This window comes from Oryzias melastigma, linkage group LG21 (genome assembly GCF_002922805.2).
Source record: "Oryzias melastigma strain HK-1 linkage group LG21, ASM292280v2, whole genome shotgun sequence".
Classification (NCBI taxonomy): Eukaryota; Metazoa; Chordata; class Actinopteri; order Beloniformes; family Adrianichthyidae; genus Oryzias; species Oryzias melastigma.
The window spans coordinates 5,516,180-5,536,145 of NC_050532.1; the positions used below are offsets into that span (position 1 = coordinate 5,516,180).

Here is a 19,966-nt window from a genome sequence, read left to right on the forward strand (position 1 = left end):
CCATGTGATGCTGTGGGACCTCTTGTGGTGGGCAAAGCGAGTATCTGGTTATTCATCACGAGTCATTTAATTTGAAAAAAGTCAATTGCAGTTTTGAGAAAAAAAACACCTAAAAAAGCGTGCATTTATCGAGAAAAAACAACAGAACAAACTCAACGTGCTTTGAAATATTCTATTTCTGAAGAGTTTTCCCCAAGAAAAGTTTAAGAAGAGGGTCTAAGGTTTTTTTTTCTTAAACTGTTACCCTTTTGTCTTAAACAAGTTGGCAAAAATTAAGAGTTAGAGAGATGGATACCATGTCACAGATTTAAACTGGAACCATAAGTCATGTCTTTTACAAAAGTTTATGCAAACTGTGTTAACATTTTTTTTAAATAACTTTACCATTTCTTTAACGTTTTTGTCAAATGGATGTAATACCACTTTGATCACATATTTTATTTTTCTGCATAATGCAGTGATTATTCTTAGACTCGTGCTCAGTGTCCATCATTATTTATAAAAAGGCATTTCTATTAAGGAAATGGGACTTTTATTACATCCCTTGTACATTTTTTCAATTAAACTTTGAGAAACGAGCGATCAGTGTGGGCTTTTTTTATATTCAAACACACAAATCATCAGATAAATGACCTGGCAGTAACCATAATTGCTTTAGAAGTGAATATAATAAGTTCCCACTGATGAAACAATTGTGCATTAATGTTACTTCCTCAGGATGTCATTCCAGTTAATACATTACATCAAAGGTTTTTATTTCATGCCTGTGTTTTGTGTTTTGTGCTTCTGGTTTGTAGGCAGAGGCCAGGGAAACCATATCCCGGGTTTTACCGGAGTTGAACCTCGGCCGGACGGAGAAGTGCGTGAGGGTAAACTCGGTTTCCAGTGGCCTAGCTGAAGCGGATCTACAGGTTATTCTGCAGGGAAGAGTTCTCCCTCCTGCCGTCATGTTACCTAAGGTGGAGGACACTCAGGAGGTCCAGTGGGTACGTCAAAGACCTTTCTCTATTTCACAACCACTGTACAGCTTGGGATGAGACTGAATGAAGACACCAGTAAATTCATAGTTTTCTGTTATGAACATTTTATGAAGAAGAACTGACCTAAATATTCAGTCAAATCAAAAGTGTTTTTGGAATTGGTGTAAAGTTACTTATGAATGGTTACATGATTCCTTGCTGATTTGTTTACTAATCTACAAAGGTATTTGGAGTCTAGAGAGATGTTTTTTACTGTAGGCAGAACACTGATGCAAATAAAGAAACAGCATTTGATAAAAAATTCTATTTGTAAAAATGTATGTCAGCAAGTAATAGAAGTATTTTATCCTTAAACAGTACATTAGAGAGCCTATTTCATAAGCTGTTCGGAGTAAACTATATCCATATGTATGATCATATGAACATTTTTTATCATAAAACTTACAGATACTTTCATGTCGTGACACTTTCTTTTTTTAATTTCCTTTGTAGAATACTGTTTCACCACATTGATCCGTCGGGTAATGGGTGCTTTTTGTTTCTTTTTTTGGGGATGGGGGGGCTGACCGTGCCTTTTCTACAAAGGGGTTCTGCACGGATGTCAATCCCTAAAGGTCAAGAGACAGTGGCAGAGCCCCCAGATCAGCTCCATATGCTTCTCTTACCTGTGAAGACCGTCTCCTAATTTAGAGTAAAAAATAAAAATTATTAAGATTTTAGTGCAAATCAATGATTAACTAAAAAGAAAAAAAGCTCAAGGTGATGTTCCCCTCTCTTTGTCTGCATTTGCTTTTACAAGCTAATATATCCTAAAAGCTTTAATTAAATCAGTTGTGAAAGGCATGTGTGAGGCTGTGAGCGCAGTGTTAATAGGTACGCGCACACACACAAACCTAGATATGTACAAATGCATGCTTTTGGGGCAGGAGCAGGAAGTTTTTAACTAGTGGTTTTAATTAGAACACGTCTATTTCCTGCTGCCCTTTCTTTCTCCCAAGTATAATTGCTGACAGGTGTTCACAAATCCCCCCTCCCTCCCAGCTTTTCACCCTCGCTTGTTTTTTTCTTCCTATTTAAAAAAGTCACTGGACTGTTTAAACACTCATTTTTATTGTTAAGTGTTGTGTTCAAAATTGCAGCATAGTTAAGTTTGTGTTGGGAAGACATATGGCTGCATTTTTTTGTACAAATTATGACTTTTAGTGGTAGTTTGAAAGAAAAACGTTATTCAATTTGGCCTTTACATGGGTTTATGTGGTCAACATAAGCAGGTGCATCCAAACTTCATTTCATTTATTGTCTGTCTGCCATTCAAACTTCTTCAGCTTCTCTGCTTTGTTCATCACACTGCAAAAAGAGGTAGGCTAATAAAAAAAATACTATCAATCAATAGAAAATAGTAAAAATATCAGTATTTTTACTTACAGAGAAATCTTATAATAAGGCATCATGTAAAAACAAGGAGTTCCACATGCAAGCCTAAAAGCAATTTTTTTACTTGAAATTATACTCTAAACAGCCCAATAATAAGTATTTTGTTCTATTTTTAACCAAATAGTTTCTATTTTTTGAGTTTTTGTGTACCTACTTGTTCATTTTGATAGAAAACATAAAATAACTTGAAATAACTAATTTTAGAACAAAATTCTGACAAAATAAGAAATACCATCATAGTAGAAGACCCATCTTAACCCCTTAACACCTGAGGCATCGCCAGTAAACACAAAATCTTTAACATACTGTAACTGTAACTTTTCAACCGATTCTCCTTCAGAATCGGCTGGAATTACATTGATTGTTTTAACAGTTTAAAGAATTACAGTAAATCAGCGGACATAAATATGGCGTTAAATTTCTGCCAAAACTCTCCTATGAGAGTACATCATACTCCACGTGTGCAATAAACATACTCCATGCACACAAGGAGGGTTCCACGGGCGCAGTCTCTACTCCTGCGCGCTCGTGAAGCCTCTTCTCTGCACTCGTAGGAGTATTCTTACGCTCCAAAAAACTACTTCTGCCCCCTCATGGAGGTTTGTGCGCTCGTGGAGCTTCTCCTGTACGCCCGCATATCAATGTTTTTTTCCTTTTAACTTAAAACTAAAAATGAAAAGGGGGAAAAATGAATGCTTTATTTATTTAGCAATTTCTAAACTATTGTAGTAAAAAGAATACTTTTTGATGTTCTCATATTTTAAAACTCAAACATGAAGCAAACACAATAAATGTTTAAATTCATTTTCTTCAAATGAATTTAAACGTTCATTATGCGTTGAACGGAAATAGTTTGGTGTCCGAAATCTTAAAATATTGAATTTAAAACTTCTTTGTCTGTTTGTTCTGTTTTCGATTTATTTCTTTAAAGGGAACCCCACGAATTTACATGTTTCTCTATAATTCTATAGAAAATGAAAATCATAAAATTGTTTATTTTCCTTTGAAAAACGAACGATACCTGGATCCAACTATGGTGTCATTATTGCCTTAGCATCGGTAATGGGGCGAGGCCAATAGAAAAGTGGCCAACCACATACAGGTTTTGTTTTTAACACGAACTCGGGCAGGAATTGTTAAGCAAACCCAGGAATGCCTCCACGAGGGGGCAGGAGTGTTTCCACGAGTGCGTAGGACTACAGGAGCGCTTCCACGAGTGCGTAGGACTACAGGAGCGCTCACGGAGACAGAACTGTGCCTGTGGAATGCTCATTATGCGCGTGGAGTTTGATATGCGCTCATGGAAGACTTTTGGTGCAAATTTAACGTCATACATAAACGGTGGATCTCTGGCGTTTAAGAGTTAAGAAATCCTCATGAAATCTAGCACTTATTCTTAGAGCATACATCTACATTTTGTTTCCAAAATAATGACAGTAAATGCCAATCTAACTTAATTTATTGAACTTTAAAATAACACCCTTAAAATTGAACCAAACATGACTTTTTTGAGTCTTACATCCAGAGATTTCGACGCATTTTGACCAAAAATTCCTTATTTCTAAACCCTTTTTGAGACAAAAAAATTCCTGACTGAAAACAAAAATAAGTTTAAACAACCTAAAAACTTGAGAAAAAATATTTTGAATGTCTAAAAACAAATCAAATAGTTTTGCGGTGCAATGTCTCTGTCTTGTAAACGTGTGTCTGATTCTGCCCACTTTTGTTAGACGGGTAGTAAATCCCTCACTTGTTTATTTTTCCACTCATTTTATTGATTTTGGCACAAGAACGTCCAGACTGATTTGTCGCTCTAAGATGGACTTGCTTGTTTCTCTTTGTGCGCGGACCTTTTGCCGTGTCTTTTCTGCTCTCCTCCGGCCCTTGTGTGACTGACAGGCCTTATTGGGCTGTAACAGGCGTAACTCCCTCCTTTGTCTGGGGACAATTGTCACACAGATTCGGAGCCGTGTGCATTCTTTGTCCGTCGCACTATTTGGTGTGCGCTGGGACCAAAAGAATCACACCCTGTCCCGCTCCTCCTCCTCTACTCCTCCTACTATCCCCTCCCCTCATCCCTTTCGCTGCTTCCCCTCTGTGAAATGAACACTTCAGCAGGCCGGAAACATTTAATCTGGCCCCCTTTTGAAGAAAATTAATTGAAACTTGTCCCACTCTAGCCTCCTTTTCTGGAGCTCCGTCTCTCCCTCCTTCTCTTTTCAGGATTTGGAGACGAAATTGTCAGAGGGCTTGTTTGTAGGCTGGCGATGAATGGTGAAAAGCGGCGTTTCTTTTTTATTATTCCCCTCTTTTTACTTTTTTTCCCCATCAATTCACGGGCAAACAACACCTTGAAGGGTCATCGCATTTGGAGCTAATGGTTTCTGTGTGTCCGAGTAACAGGCACTAGATTACCTCTTAAGCAGCGTAAATTAGAGACTCAACGTGTATAATGGCTGAAGATGAGAGTCCCACAAAAGGACTGAAATGTAATCATCGGGGACACCACGTCTACAATCGGAAACTCATCCGGCCTTGTTGAGGTTTGGGGGTTCCCCACATCGGGCCGTATCGCTCTAGTCTCCTCTGTCACAGAATTAGGTTTATCTACACCCACTTTTCACACTGCCTCTCAGACCCCCACACCCATTCCTGTGTTGGCGAAGAGAAGTAGGGAGGGGGGCGTATTATGCTAAGCCCCCAGCGATAGTTTTTATGTTGCCATAGCAGCCTTACTCCCACAGGGTTGTGACCTCAGATGATTACAGTACAAAGCCTATTGGGTCTTGAAAACCTCTTTGAAGATGAAAAGTCTTTGATGGTTTGTATTTATGCAAATCTCTCAGATATTATTTATCCAACTGCGATTGAATAGAGAGATGATTAAAATTGGCCCTATTTTTTGAAATCCTTCGATGGAGGCCCACTCTGTCAGAGTGGTGAGTGCGGCCGCACGGGCTCACTTTAGGTTGTACCTGATGTTATTTATAACCATAGTTTTTTTCTCCTCTCTTGTGACAAACGAAGATAGAAATAAAAAAAGAGGAAGAGGGGGAGCGTGGAGATAGACATTTTTACTTTGAGCATTTGCACTCTTTTCTCTCTTTCTTTCTTTTTTTCTCTTTTAGCCTGGCTTTGAAAGGAAATATCTGACCGTGGGGGCTTTTGTGTGTTTCCAGATGATAGATTTAGGAATTTGGGCTTTCCCACTGGCAGTCCGAGGCTAGCTGTGAACTGGTCTGTTGGAAAAAATTGGAAAAGCTTTGGTCTTCAAACAACCGAACTTGGTTTTTTAAAGCCTTGCTTAGGTGAGCTTGCATATTAGCAGGAGTCGTGTTGAATAAAGGCCTCACAAAAGTGTCATATCACTGGAGTGTTGCTCCCTTCTCTCTGTTCCCTGGATGGAAAGCAAAAAAAATAGTAGCTGCATCTTCTTACTTTCTCAGGGGAGCTAAAAAATGATGAAGCACGAAGCAGAGTTTCAAAAAATGGAATGTTAAATTCAACCTTTTTTAGCTTGCTTTCTTGTTCTGGTCCTCTCCGCACTTCATAAAGGACCTAACTGGTCGCAACACAAGTGACTAAGGTGTCAAATGAAGCTGTGCATTTTTTATTTATCGCCATTTTATCAAATCTTTAGCTTTGTCAGTAGATTTTTAAAACCCTGAATAGCTGAGGTTTGTTTCGTTTTGCATACGTCAGCAAAACTGAACTTATATTTGAATGCACCCAAAAAATATATATTTTTTTGTCTGATTAAATTTAATAGAAGAAAAAAGTACTTGAATTTAGTACCAGACATACCTGCAGTTTTCTCCCAGTGTTTGTACAAAACCTTAGAACCAAATGAGCTTGTTGTCTTTCAAAGAGGTTTATGACTTTGTCAACGTACCGGCAATAGTTTGTGCTAATGACTGCTGTCTGAGCTGGTCCCCGTGTGCTCAGTTTGTCGACAGGTTTCTGCACAACTTGAAAGGACGGGAGCTGACGGAGCCAATCCGCCTGGTCACCTTTGTGGAAACCGCTGTGGGCCTGCTCAATTTAAGGGTAAATTGAAACCCCCTCCTCACTCAACAAGAACAACAGCATAAAAAATAATAAAAATGCACACGTAAGACATTTTTCTATTTATCTTTTGTTAGTCAGTGCACAGAAACACTCCCTTTTCAAGTTGACGTCCCTGTCCTCTGTCTTTGTTCATACAAGCTGCCATTTTTAATTATAATGTGTTAGGATCCCAATCGAGAAAAAGTTCTTGATCATAGTCTGGCCAGCATCAAAGCCATTTCAGTCGTGTTGCTGTGTGACCTTCGCCTTCGTGGGGATAAAGGAAGATTTTGGGGCATTTGGGGAGAAACCAGCTGGCCATCCTCCTCTCACTTTGTTTTTCACTTCCTCTGTCTAATTCTGCCTGTGTTTGTGCTTATGAGTGTGTACATGTGTGTTGTGATGGCAGGGGGTTCCTCTGTGTGCTTTCTTGAGCACACCCTGTATTTTTGCCCAGACTGAACCCCAGGTTACAAACATAGAAAAAAAAGAAAAACATCAGCGTGGCACAGCTAGTGGTGATATTAATTTGAAGGTCAACAAAAGCATGAAAAACATTCTTGCCACTGAAGAGTTTTTTTTTTCTTTACTTGATAATTGTAGATGCTGCTCTGAGCTTTTGCTGTTTGAAATTCTTCTGTTGCCATGTTGCAATTATTAATGTTTTCCACGTTTTATGTAAAATACCAGATTTCCAGCAGGTTTAGTTTTAACTTCTTGTTGCAATTAGTAATAAAATATTATTTTCCGCTTTATAGGGCGTAACAGAATTTTAACTCACACCCTAAATGAATGGTCTATTTTTGAACTTTTGTCATATATAGCCTGCATTGCATTATAAGCAAGACAAAAGATTCAGAGATAAGTACATCAGTCAGTCAAACTCTATTAACTGCATTCACATTAAGTCTAGAACTACACATTAGCCACATTAAAAGAGTTAGCCATATTAGCGTGTTCACAACACTTGTAACTCCCAATCTTCTTTGCAACACATAAAAAAACAGACTAATATCACTAAAACAAAAGTTACTGTGACTACGCTAACTCCCAACCTTGTTAGTAACATGTAAAAAAAAGTGCAGCATCACTACACGTTAGCCTCATTAGCATCTTTACAATAGCACGCTGCCTTGTTTACAACACATTAAAAAAAAACAGGCTGATACATTTAAAATAAACGTTACTGTGATTATGTTATCTCCCAAACTTGTTAGTAGAACATAAAGAAAAACACAGTCCGACACCGCTACATAATAGCCGCATTTTTAATGTAAACATGCTTATTATAGCACATGGTATAAGGCGCTCCAGATTACATGACACATTGTTGTTTTTTTGTTTAAAAATCAATGCCATTAAGTGTCCCTTTTAGTTCAGAAAATGCACCAGTAACAAAGAAGATAAGCCTTACATGTTTAAAAGTCTGCAGTGAAAGTTTTGAAATTTGTTGTTTTTAGAGGAAAAAGTTTCATATTTTTTATTACCTAAACTTTATCCTTTGCATCTGAAACATGGCATTTAAAAAACTGTTAGTGCAAAAACTTTTTTGTTTTTCTGAGAATATGCAGTAAAGGACTTGGAATCAGCGACATTCAAACACATTTCTCTCTTCTGTTAGGCCTCCGTGCACCTGTTTCACGCTAATACACACATTCTTTCTGCAGGCTGTATGCGAGGAATTTCGCCGGCTTGCCCCCAAGGCTGGACTTCATCATGATGGTGTGGTGTTTGGCTCAGACGACTTCTGTGCCAGCATCGGTACCTCCTCCAGACGTAGCTTTGAGTTTTTTCTTTTTGATTACTGCAGTCGAGCTGTTGTTTCTTCCTTTGTCCCTGACCTATGGCAAAGAATGTAAGTGGTAAAACAATTCCAGAGGCTTTCTGAGAGATCACAAAAAAAGTTTGTTTGAAGGAATGTAGAAAAAAGCAGTTTAAATAATTCAGTCAGAAGACAGTTCCAAAACTGAATTTTCCGGTCTCCATTGCACAACCAAAACATTGTGTTCTTGATCACTTTCTTGAGGTGCCACACGGACAAAAGATGCCAGAGAGCTCCTGTACGCCAGACAGAAGGTGGTTGTGACAACCAAAGCATTCGGGCTGCAGGCCATCGACCTGGTTTACATCGACTACAAAGACGTGGAGGGACTGAGACAACAGGCCAGAGAAGGAGCTCTCATGGGCTTCACAGGTGAAGCTTCTGTTCTTTTTTTAACTTGTGAAAATTCTCCATAAGCATTTGTGAGCTCTTGCTCTTCTTTTCTTAATAAATAGAGTCACAGCTATCTTGGAAAGTGGTTAAGAAAAGTAAAACCTGGAAAGTTCCAAGACATGTTCGAAATTTTAAAGACCCACTTCAATGGTGTTTTAATATGTTCTTGAGGCTTTCTTATGATGTGGAGGACATACTGTATATAATGAAAATTAAACCTAATATTACATTTTTGTGTATTTTTTAATTCAAATTGTTGTGAATCAGGAGCAGACCAAAAAAATAAAAATTGTATATGTTTATTTCACAGGGATATTACACATCAAAAGCATTCCCACAATGCACCAGAATTAGCTCAAAGGCCATTTCTCACCTGTAGTCCCCAGACAGGTGTTAAAAGTTGTCAGCTTATTTTAGCAAAAACAGTATTTACATAATTAAAACACCATTAAGAACACCTTTAAAATGGATCAAAGATGAAGATTTTCAAACTGATGACATCAACATCTAAGACCTTTGAGTCCGACTCCATTCATCTCTGGATCTATTTTCAAAGCATTCCCAGTCGTCTTTTAATTATGATTATGCCATTTTTAGACATAATCTAAAACCTTTTATGTTTTTTAAGACATACTGTCTGCAGACTGGCAGTAGTTTATCAGAAATTGAGCTGTGTGCAGGAGTGTAAGCCAGCACTCATTTCCCATCATCCCTTTGTTTACACTCCCACTAGCTTACAGTCCTCACAACTCCAAGATAACATTAGCAGTACAAGAAAAATGGTTAGGAATATTGGAGCTATCCAGCCATACAGTTTTGAGCCAGATGCCAGTTTGGACGAGAAAGATGAAGACGTTAATAGATATATTTGTCTACAAGTGGAAGCGTTGGAATGAAGTGGAGCAGAGGGCTTGTAGCTCGCTGATTGTAGATTCTACCTAATAACTACAAGTGTTTTTTTTATCTGCTCCTGATTCACCATGATTTGCATAAGAAATACTCAGAAACACAGCTTTAATCTTAAATTCCTTATATATGTCCTCCATCATGCGAAAAAAAAACATGTTCAAAACACAATTTTCTTTGGAGTGGGTCCTCAGACTACTTTTTCTTCTGTGGTGTCACAAAGATTAGGTTGACTCTAAAATCCTAAAGCAAGTCGAAATTGGATTTACAACTGAACCTAATCAATCTATCCAGTTTGGCTGTTTGGAAACTAAAACAGTAGATCCTTTATACAAGTTTTAAAGTTAAGGATCAAAGAGTCATGAAGACATTTAAACAGACAACATGAATAAACATACACTCTTAATTCACTGCAGTGGACAGCTACTAAAACGTTTCTCTCTCTTTATTGCATTGGTTTCTGACAAGCATAAAAACATTTGTGAAAAAAAAAATCTTGACCAACGCTTTCATAATTCATGCATCAAAGGGTTAAAAGGGCTTAAGAACCACATGACTGTTTGAAGCTGAGCTAAAAGCATGTTCATAGCATTGTATACAAATGTTACATTTACACTCACTATTTTCATTTGTGTATTTATCAGTCCCTCCTCCCTTTTATGTTTGAAAAGGTTCAGTCCAGTTCTTTGGAAGCAGAATCCATCCACATTATTATTACAGTCCTAAATGTAAGCTTTTGTTGATACACTATGCTGCAGCAAATGTTTCTTTTAGAAGACACGGACTCTGAAAAGGAGCGCGTCCAATTAAGTCGAGTCCTGGTGCTTCCACAGTAACATCAAAAACTTAATCAGAACAAAAGGCCAAAGAAATGCACAGCAAGGCAACTTTAAAAAAATAAAAAACTTTAATCATTTAGGATTCAACATGAATTTTTATGTATTCGCTTGCATGAAAATGTGATGTTTTTGTTAAAAAAGTGTAGGTGGATTTATTCTGTCTGACAACTCTTTTTTTTGTGAAAAGGCTATTAAATGTAAAATAGTTCTTAAGATTTTCTTGTAAAATAACAAAAAATATATATAATTTTTCCCTGTTCAGTGATAAATGTTTTTATATCTCTTGTATTGTGTTTAAATAGAAAATAATGGAGCGAAAGTGTTGCAGTGGTGGAGAAAAATAAACAAGATGCACTTTATGTCTGTTTTTACTAACTTAACATTTAATGTAAATATACTCTTGGGGATTTACACCAAAATCATATCATTTTAATGACTATGCATCAGCTTTTAGCCCCTTTTCATCACGCCTATGTAAAAAAGTGAGCTAAAATCAAAGAAAAAAGCAGATTTATCGACTAAACTGTTCAGTTTGCTATATAACAGACTCACTCAAAGTATCGGATTAGTGGTTTACAAGCCATGGGCAATCTGTATAATCTTGGTTAGTAGCTATTACTTGCCAGAGTGTGCTTAAGCTATAATACTGTACAACCTAAAGCCTCTACCTGCACAGTAATTGACCTTGACACAACATAAGCTAAGTACAGCACCCATTAGTACGGTGGAGGAACACATGTAAAACTCAAACAGCCAGTAATCCGTGCTGGTAAACTGGGAGTGCAGAGATTAACAGATGTCATACCTTTGGCAAAAGTATGAATTTGGGGGAGTATTATTTCAACTTTTTGAGTTCTTGATCTGGTTTAAGGCAAAGAGAACTCAATGTTCTCTGTGAAGGAGAGGGAAAAAATAGAAGACAGCAGCTTCTCTTTAAAATTCTGGGGACCACGTTTCACCTCCATCCCCAGGAACCGACCCATCATTCGCCTGAGAGCTCTTTGCTAAATAGCAATCCTCCAATAAGATGCCAGTCCCACATGGCGGATCGGGATTGGCTAGAGGGCACAAATGATGTATTTTAGGAGAACCAATGGGTTGTAACCGAGGGCACCTGAGTCACCCCTTAATGGTTGTTCCCCTGTTGTTCGGAACAGCCGCACACACTCACGCCGACATGAAGGGAAACATGGGTAGAGTGCATTGATACCTGGCAATTTCTGTGTGGAAACAGGCTCCCAACTTTGAGGTAAAACAGGTGGCAGAGGAGGAAACTGAGACTCTAAACACACAGAAAGAATTCACTGCTATTTACTGTTATATAAAATACAGACAGTTACTCACAGAGCTATATGTACGAGTGTTGTTAACCTCTGCAGCTCAAAAATGGATTTTCCATGTCTGTTTGGATTAAATGGTAGTAAATGTTTGCTGGGGTTAACTGGGGTGAGCCGTCCTGCTCCTCTCCTCCCCCTTTTTCTTCCTTCCCCTCCTCACTTTTTCCCTCCTCTCCTTTCTGCCCCTGCATCCCGCCCGCTCGGCCACCTCCAAGGATTTGTTGTTGGCGACAGAGCTAAGCCCTAAAGTGTCGGGTTCCCGCTGGCTGCTGCTGCGCCGCCGTTTTCACGCGACGCTCCGTAACCTTAACTTATCAGTACAAGTTTTGATCTTCCAATGTACACGGGATTACGTCTGTAGAGTTCACCCACATTAAACTGAGATTAGGATGACGGGGTTGCTATAGATGAAGATCACTTCCCGTTCTGTTTCATCTTTCTGAATTCACTAAAGAGATTTTTGTGAACTTTTTTGGCTTTTAAATTGTCTGTTTTTTAGATGAACGTGTCTGCTCCTGTGAAGCTGTAAAACAGTGAATGTATTTGTGTTCTGGGAAGTTTCTGTTTAAAATCAAGGTTGCAAGCAGAGTGGAAACTCTTTATATTTACCATGATGCATCTTTTGGTCCTCTGCCGCCATTCAAACTCATCTCAGCGCCACATGACACTCAAATGTGCCCAGACGCATGCTACTTTTTTGTTGTTGTTGTTATGATGAAATAAATACAGGGTGCACACAGAGACTGATGCTTTTGCACCTACGGAAATAGTTGTTTTAGTCTTTGATGTGTCCAGAAGTCTCTTTATTGAGTGAAAATTTGCTTATGTTTCTGTTCAGGTAAGCAGGTGATCCACCCGGGACAGGTCCAGGCTGTGCAGGAAGAATTTTCTCCGAGTCAGGAGAGGGTCCAGTGGGCCCGAGAGCTCATCGCTGCTTTTGAACAACATCAGAAGGAGGGAAAGGTTATGATAACACCTTATTTTTTCACTTCTTTGGTCATTTCTTTCCAAAAACTGATCTTTTCGTGCAGAAAGGATCATCATGATGCTTTGATATGGATTTTTTCTTTTTTCGAGTCTCTGTGTTACACCTCTGTAGCCCCAAAGATACTGTACACCCCTGGGTGACTCTCAGAGACAGCTCAGGAGAGTGAGGGGGAGGTGGGCCAATTAAGTGTACAATATTATTGTTCCTAATTTAGTGCATGGTTGGATTCTGTGTGTTAAGCTCTGTGGGCTATCTGCTGAGGTAATGCACAATCTGCCCGCTCTTCTCTCACTGCCAGGCCCGCTCCTGGTTAGAATCGCCCGAGGGATTCAGATCTTCCCCATCCCTCTGCTGCAGAGTGTGTCTCTCTGTGTGAGCCTAATGTCTTGAGCGGTGTTAGTCCCTTTTGTCTTTCAGTATGCCGCTTTTTCTTTTTTCCTTTTGTTTTTATTAGTCTTTCCCTCTAAATGTTGACACCTTTCTGGTTGGATTTAGGAAGCGTTTTAGCGGCGCGGGTCGACGGCTGATGTGTATTTTTTGGAATGATGTGTTTTTCTTTTCTCCAAACGTCCTCAGGGGGCATTCACCTTCCGCGGCAGCATGATTGACATGCCCTCGCTGAAGCAGGCTCAGAACGTTGTAGCGCTGAGCGCCGCCGTGCAGAAAAACCCCGACGTGTGAGCGGAGAAAGGAGGGAACCACAGGGATGAAGACGCTTCCAGAAACGGCTTAAGCCTCACCACAACATACAAATACAGCCGTCCCAGGTCATTTCTGAACACTTGGTTTCTATTGTTTAAATTGATTAAGAAAACATGTTACAATTTTAAAGAAGAACTTGACTTTCCCCTCTGGAGACCTGATCATGTGCTGCGGCACCGTATCTATCCCCTCCAGCCCGGCGCTTTCACCGTCTGCCTCTCTCTGAGTTATGATGAATGCTCTTCCCTCAACAGGCCACGCTGAGGGCAGAAGGGTAAACAAACAAATCAAGCCGTTGTTCAGAGTCTATTCACCGCGTCCCAGCCGTGCAGTCAGACCTCAGCCCCCCCTGCTCACTCACAAACTTCACAAAAGAAGATGTAAACTCACAGTTCAGCTTTCCTCACCTCCATCACCGCAAATTAGTGTAACTTTCTCTGATTTGATAGCTAAACATAAAATAACAGTTCTTTAAAGGAGAAAAAAAGTGCAGTTATGTCCACGTCTGACTTGACGGAAAAGTGGGTGTGATGTTGGAATGAGTCAGATTAGTGGCCATGTTGCGGCTGCAGACCAGGACCGGGCCTTTGTCTCTGTGACTGCGGATGGGAGGATAATTGAGGGGGTGTTGAATGGTTAATAGTGCCATTGGTGACCATGGTAATGAAAGGCGCCATACCTCCTCTACCCCACCTCATCCACTCGTCCTTCCCTGTGTCTCTCCTACTGTATGATCTATTGTGTCTGGGGCAGAGCGGGGGTCTGTGCCAGGCCAGACAAAAAATATGGAAGCCCGTCCAGCCGGAGACCCGGACAGTAAGCTGTCTCTTTGGCTTTGGGCCATGTCTTTATCCTCTTTAATGCATTTTCAGTCGCATTTTGACATTTGTTGGTGGAAAAAACAGACAATTATTTGTGACTTTTGCTTTCTGAAATAAAAGAAAGCGTTCTTTTTTGAAGCGTTCATCTTTTTATTATTAACTTGATAGAATTTAGCCAAAGTACTTGTTGATTTTGAGTGTTTTGTACTGCTTGAACTGTGAATTTTATTAAAATTTCAGCCTTTTTTGCTGTAACTTTATAAACTATTACATTTCTGTAAATAATCAATAAAAATATTACTAAGATTATGATATTTTCACATTTTGCCTCATGTTTTTATTTAATAATATTATTTTTAAATGTTTTTACAGTATACTTCTATTTTTTTTTTTTTTTTTTTTTTTTACAAAACACATTTGACACTCCATCTTTTAAAGTATGAGTTCTCAAAAAAGCTTTGCACCAACAGGTGACTTCTCCAATAATAAGGAGGCTTACTGTATGCAGCAACTGAATAAAAACTGGTGAGATGTGTATATATATATATATATATATATATATGTGTGGAAATCCCAGTATCAGTTCTGCATATACAAACGCTTCCCTCCCCTTGTTCCAGCTGTGGTTTTGTCAGAAACAAACTCTCCCTTCCCTCAGCTGCACTTTGCACCTCTGCAGCTCCAGACGCCTTCAGGAAACCTCAGAAAATCGGAAGACAGTGACATCTCTGCTGTGTAATTCCACCTGACATTTCTATTATGCCAGGCTGATAAAATGTTCTCACTTCCGTCTCTCTGCAGTTTTATTTAAACACATCTCTCTATTCCCCGAGAGATTACATTACAATTAACACGATTAGAACCTCTCAGAATTGTGACGGGAATCAATTAGGCTGCGAGCAGTATTTCATAGCCCGGTAATGTGTTGTTGGAGATTGCTTTCATGAATAATGAGGGACAGCGCAGGCGGAGGAAATGCATGTATGCAAAACACTGTCAGAAGAAAATTAAAACGAAATGTTTTACATATTTTTCCATTAATCTAAATGGGACCCGTGTGGCAAAGATAGTTTTATTCTAATTCCCCGCCCGGGGATGCTCAAATAATGACTTGATGTTTTAATAGACTACTAATGACAACGTATGACAAACTAATTGCAGCAAAGATGATTTTTTTCCAGCAGTAAAACACCTCGTTATTGTGGCTGCTGCACAGTTTGAAAGGCGTGCCTCCAAATGTAACGTGCACGAGGCTGAACAACATTTAGTTTAAGGTAATTGACTTAATATTCAAGGAGCTTTGGATGAGTCAGATCAAAGCCGACTTAAATACCCGGAAGCACTAAAATATTTATTCATTTTAAAAAAGTGAAATAAAAAATATTAAATTTAAAATGAAAATATTTCAGGTTCCCCAAAAATATGTTTTTCTTTTGTTTGTGCTTTTGGGCCTTTCATATTTTCTTAGTGTCACGAGGCTTCCTGTCTTTTTTTATTTATTTATTTCGGGGACAAAATGCGTCCTGGAGGATTTTTCGGATCCTCAATTCCGGCGCGTGCTCCCCTTCCGCCCTTTAGCTTGTTTCTTCTCTCAGTGAGCGCGCGCGCGACATAAAACAGATAAAAACAAACCAAAATCACTTTCTAAAAAGCTTAAGTCCGATTGTCAGGCGCTTTCAGAGACATTTAACCTCAACTTTATGCTCCCATAAATCTTAATGACGCACCACAGGCCTCTTCCATTAAAAAAATGTATATCCTATAAATACCATTTGAAATATTCAATTTGCTTCGTTTTATAATGTTTTTTTTTATTATGAAAGGTTATATTGACTCCTACAATTAAAAAATAAAATAAACAAAATAGTATATAGAGGCCTTTCTATTAACGTGCAATAAAGTTGAATGGGTGATGGCAGGCAGGTGCTCCCAGCTCCCTGAAGGCCCATTCTGGTGGTTGTTCTTCCGGACTCCTCGTGCTACGTTTCATAAAAGGAAAAAAATGAACCCGCAACCAGAAACACATTTCTCCAACATTTTTAAACTATTTTTATTTTAAGTAAAAATAATAATAACAATATTTTATAAAGATAATTATTATTATTTTTTACATTTACTTTTTTTTCGTTGTAAGTGTTTCTAGGTGACGTTACCTTCCTCCCCCGCCCTGACTCCCCCCGCGCGCTCAGTTCTTCTTAACGGGCCCAGATCAAAGGCTGACCGCCGCGACAGAGACCACTAAAACCCGACCGCTTTGTCTGCTGTTGCCAGGCGTGAGGAGGGGAGGGGGGCACCCTGAAGCTCGTTACAAAGGACAAAAAAGTCTCTACAACTTTTTCCTGTTTTTTGTAATTTTTTTTATTTTTTTATTCCTTTCTTTCCATTTTTTTATCCACCTGACATGAAATTGGGCTTTTTGGATTTTCTCAAAAATCACGTTGGAGCTTGAAAACTTACAGCAAATGAACTTCTTACATAGAAATAATCATACAATCTGAAATTTGAACATGTTTTTCCCCTGACAAACTGATATTTTCATTGATCTTTGTATTCTATCCTGCTGCAGAGAATGAGTTTTAGTGCTGCTGCGCGTTTGTTGTCCCTGAACGCATCACCAAAGGGACGTGAACGTGGCAAATGTAGTTAAGAAAAAGAGAAAGGGCAACTTTTAAAGCAGATGGAAGTGATGTGGATTCACAAATAAACATACAGGGATCAGATCTCAAATTTTTTTTTTTCTTTTTCTCCTTTACATTGTGTGTGGGGGTGTCACTGATGCGGGCCTCTGTTGCGCATCCTCCTTTAAAAACTCCCTCAGTGGCTTCACATTTTATGATATTCATGCATGTCCAAAAACACGCTGCTGACCACAAGTCATCCTGACCCCCCCGTGACGGTTTTGCTCCCTTCAGGTTCCACAGAGGGGGCATGTTTTAGAACTTGACAAACCGAGCGGCACACCGACCTGAATTAGGTGCTAATTTCCCTCTTCTCAGCCTCACCAAAAGCCAAACCGTCACCCACACTCCACCCCAACTCTGCCCCCACCTCCTTTCTTTTATTTCCCTTCCGTGGAGGCCGCGCGCACCTGCACTGAAACAGCTGCGCGCACCTTGTTTTGGCTGCGGCTGCTGCTTGACGCACAGATGAGCGCGCGGCGCAGCGCACTAAAACGATCCAGTCTATTACTGTTGCATCACTGAAACATCTATTCTGTATATACATCTTTATAGTGAGTTACTTTTACTTTCTTAATTATAATAATAAAATAATCACAGGCCTAAAACAGTTTGTTTAGTTGTTATATCCAGTCAGATCTGAGGTAAACCATCTGGACATGGTCCCTCAGGTTCAATTATTTAAACAAATATATTTATACTTCCGATTCATGACATAATAGTGTGTTTATACAGGCCCTGTTGTCATCCATCTCTCGTTTGTCATGCTCTGTACTCCAACATGACACCGTCTAATCCAATTAAATACGATAACCTCAGACTCACGTGTTGTTCTCCTCTTTCTTTCCCTGAAGTTGCTGACAAGAACTCTTGGTTTTGTCTGAAAGAGAGAGTCAAGAGCCCTCTCTTAATCCCGCGCGCGCGACCACCAGTGATTGAAAAGTGAAAGAAAGCCCTCATTGGTCCTTGAGCTGGATGCTGTTCTCTTTGTCCATCACTGTAGCTTTTCTCTTTTTTTTGTTCCCACACAAATGACGTCCTTTAATTTGGATCCTAACAAGAAATCAACGTTTCATTTGGCTTTAGAGAGGACATGGACCACACTGAGACGGACATAATGGCCAATGAGATGTTGTTTCCTGTTCTATTTGAGCTTGAGAGCCTGAAAAGCAAAGAAAGGTCAAAAGAACTACTTAAAATACTAGTTTATATGAGCTGAAATTGTGTTTTTTCTAAAGTTTTCCGTTATGTTCAGAGATTTAAATAGGACTATTTAATCTGGATTGATGCAAAAGTGACAAAATAAACATATATTGCTTTTGGTGAGGTAATTAAATTAAATGTCAAATCTGGCAACATTTTAAGAAAACTTTATTTATTCATTTTTAGTCAAGGATGGTAAAATTTAAAGAAGCGCGGGGCATAAATAGTCTAAATGAATAACACTAAAGCATGTGATTAGGTTTATCGCTCATGACTTCTGCTGCAAACTCTCTGTTTGTTATTCACCACTGAAAGTCGCCACATGGTGCTATGATTATTAAAATTCGCCGATTATTCTGATGTTTCCCTGCAGGAGCTGTGACAGACAGAGACCAGGTTATGGGGAGGCTGATCTTCAGCGCCTCTCCTCCTCCTCCTCCTCCTCCTCTGAAGGGGCCTGCTTAATGAGAGTACCTTTGGGGGCCTTCTGGAAGGAGAAGTGGCCTAACCCTGCCACCGTCAGAACGGAGGCACCTGCACGTCACTCCTCCTCCTCCTCCTCCTCCTCCTCCTCCTCCTGGCTCCCTTCAGGCAGCACCTGCCAGAGCAGGAGTCCAACTTTTGACAACTATAATGACGCGCATGATGATGCCGGAAACACGAGGAGGAGCTTTTTGTGGGGATTTATGAGAGTGAGAGAAACGTAACTATTTATCATAATCCAGAAATGTTAATATTCCGCTCTAATGAGAGATCTGCAGGAGGTTTTGATTAAATCCCTCCTTTTCGGGTTAAGTGTCACAAAGATTGATAAGCTTTGATAGTGCATGAGATACGCCGTCATTTGTCTGCTAGGGGCCAAAAGGTCCCCATCCCCATAGAGCTGGCCTAATTATACAATTAGTCTTATGATTGGGACAGTCCAGAGCTCGCTGTCCTGTGGGACAATCATACACATTATGGCTGTCATCAGTATCTGTACTGCAAGTACAAGAGATTAAGTGAGCGGGCTGTGCCCTCAGGAGGCGGTACTGTCTGTAAGTCCACTTCTAAGAGAGTTTTTTTTACCTTTTCTGCTGTGAAAATAGAGTAAGGAAATAGCATGGATGGAGAGGCTGTTTCCTGGACAATCTTAATGCCATAGTTCATCTTAGTGCTCAATCGTTTCTGCCTTAAGCCTCATCTGGGGCCTCACTGGACAAAGGCCACATCTCTTTGAAGCTCCGGGTCAAGTGGAGATTCCCTCCATATCTCACTCTCATTGCCCATCCGCCCATATTTCCTTTCTGGCTTATCCCTGGTCCGTTGGAAACATCAAGACACCACATTTTCCTCTGCCTATTCGGAGTCATATCTACCACTGCCAAACCGAGGTCTGGGGTTTGAGGCTTGTGATGTTGGGGATCCATGCAGACACGTCCGTGAAGTCGAAGCGAGGGTTCAGTAACGTCTCCGTACTGGATACTTTACCATCAGTGCATGGGATTATCACACTGACTCCCTCTGAATGAATGAAATCTGACATAAATGGGCAAAACATGCACTTTTTGAGTTCATTATTCTTATTCTTTTCTGGACTTTTTGCCTCATCCTCCCAGCTGGGGCGGAGTGATTTCCAGCTCTATATGCTGACCTTTTCTGCAATAAAACCAAATGCATACAGGCTGAGCCCTCTGATGATGCTGAGGTGATAGTTCTGCACCAATCTGGCGCTGATACAAATCTTTCCCCACAATGAAGAGGGCGGTGGGCAAAAGGAGGAGGCAAAGGGAAATGCACTTAGAGTTCTTCTTACATTCCCAGATATTGTTTATGA

The 19,966-nt window shown here is 39.7% G+C and overlaps 1 protein-coding gene across 1 annotated transcript in view; it reads left to right on the top strand.

Moving 5' to 3' along the window:
* The window catches only part of clybl (citrate lyase beta like), a 69,798-nt gene extending 55,209 nt beyond the window's left edge, over positions 1-14,589 (top strand). The window contains exons 3-8 of the mRNA XM_024287022.1: positions 798-986; positions 6,360-6,461; positions 8,129-8,222; positions 8,488-8,655; positions 12,597-12,721; positions 13,323-14,589. Coding sequence (XP_024142790.1) covers positions 798-986; positions 6,360-6,461; positions 8,129-8,222; positions 8,488-8,655; positions 12,597-12,721; positions 13,323-13,427 — 783 coding nt within the window. The 3' untranslated portion in view covers positions 13,428-14,589. The remainder of the gene's footprint in view (positions 1-797; positions 987-6,359; positions 6,462-8,128; positions 8,223-8,487; positions 8,656-12,596; positions 12,722-13,322) is intronic.
* Positions 14,590-19,966: the final 5,377 nt, after the last annotated feature.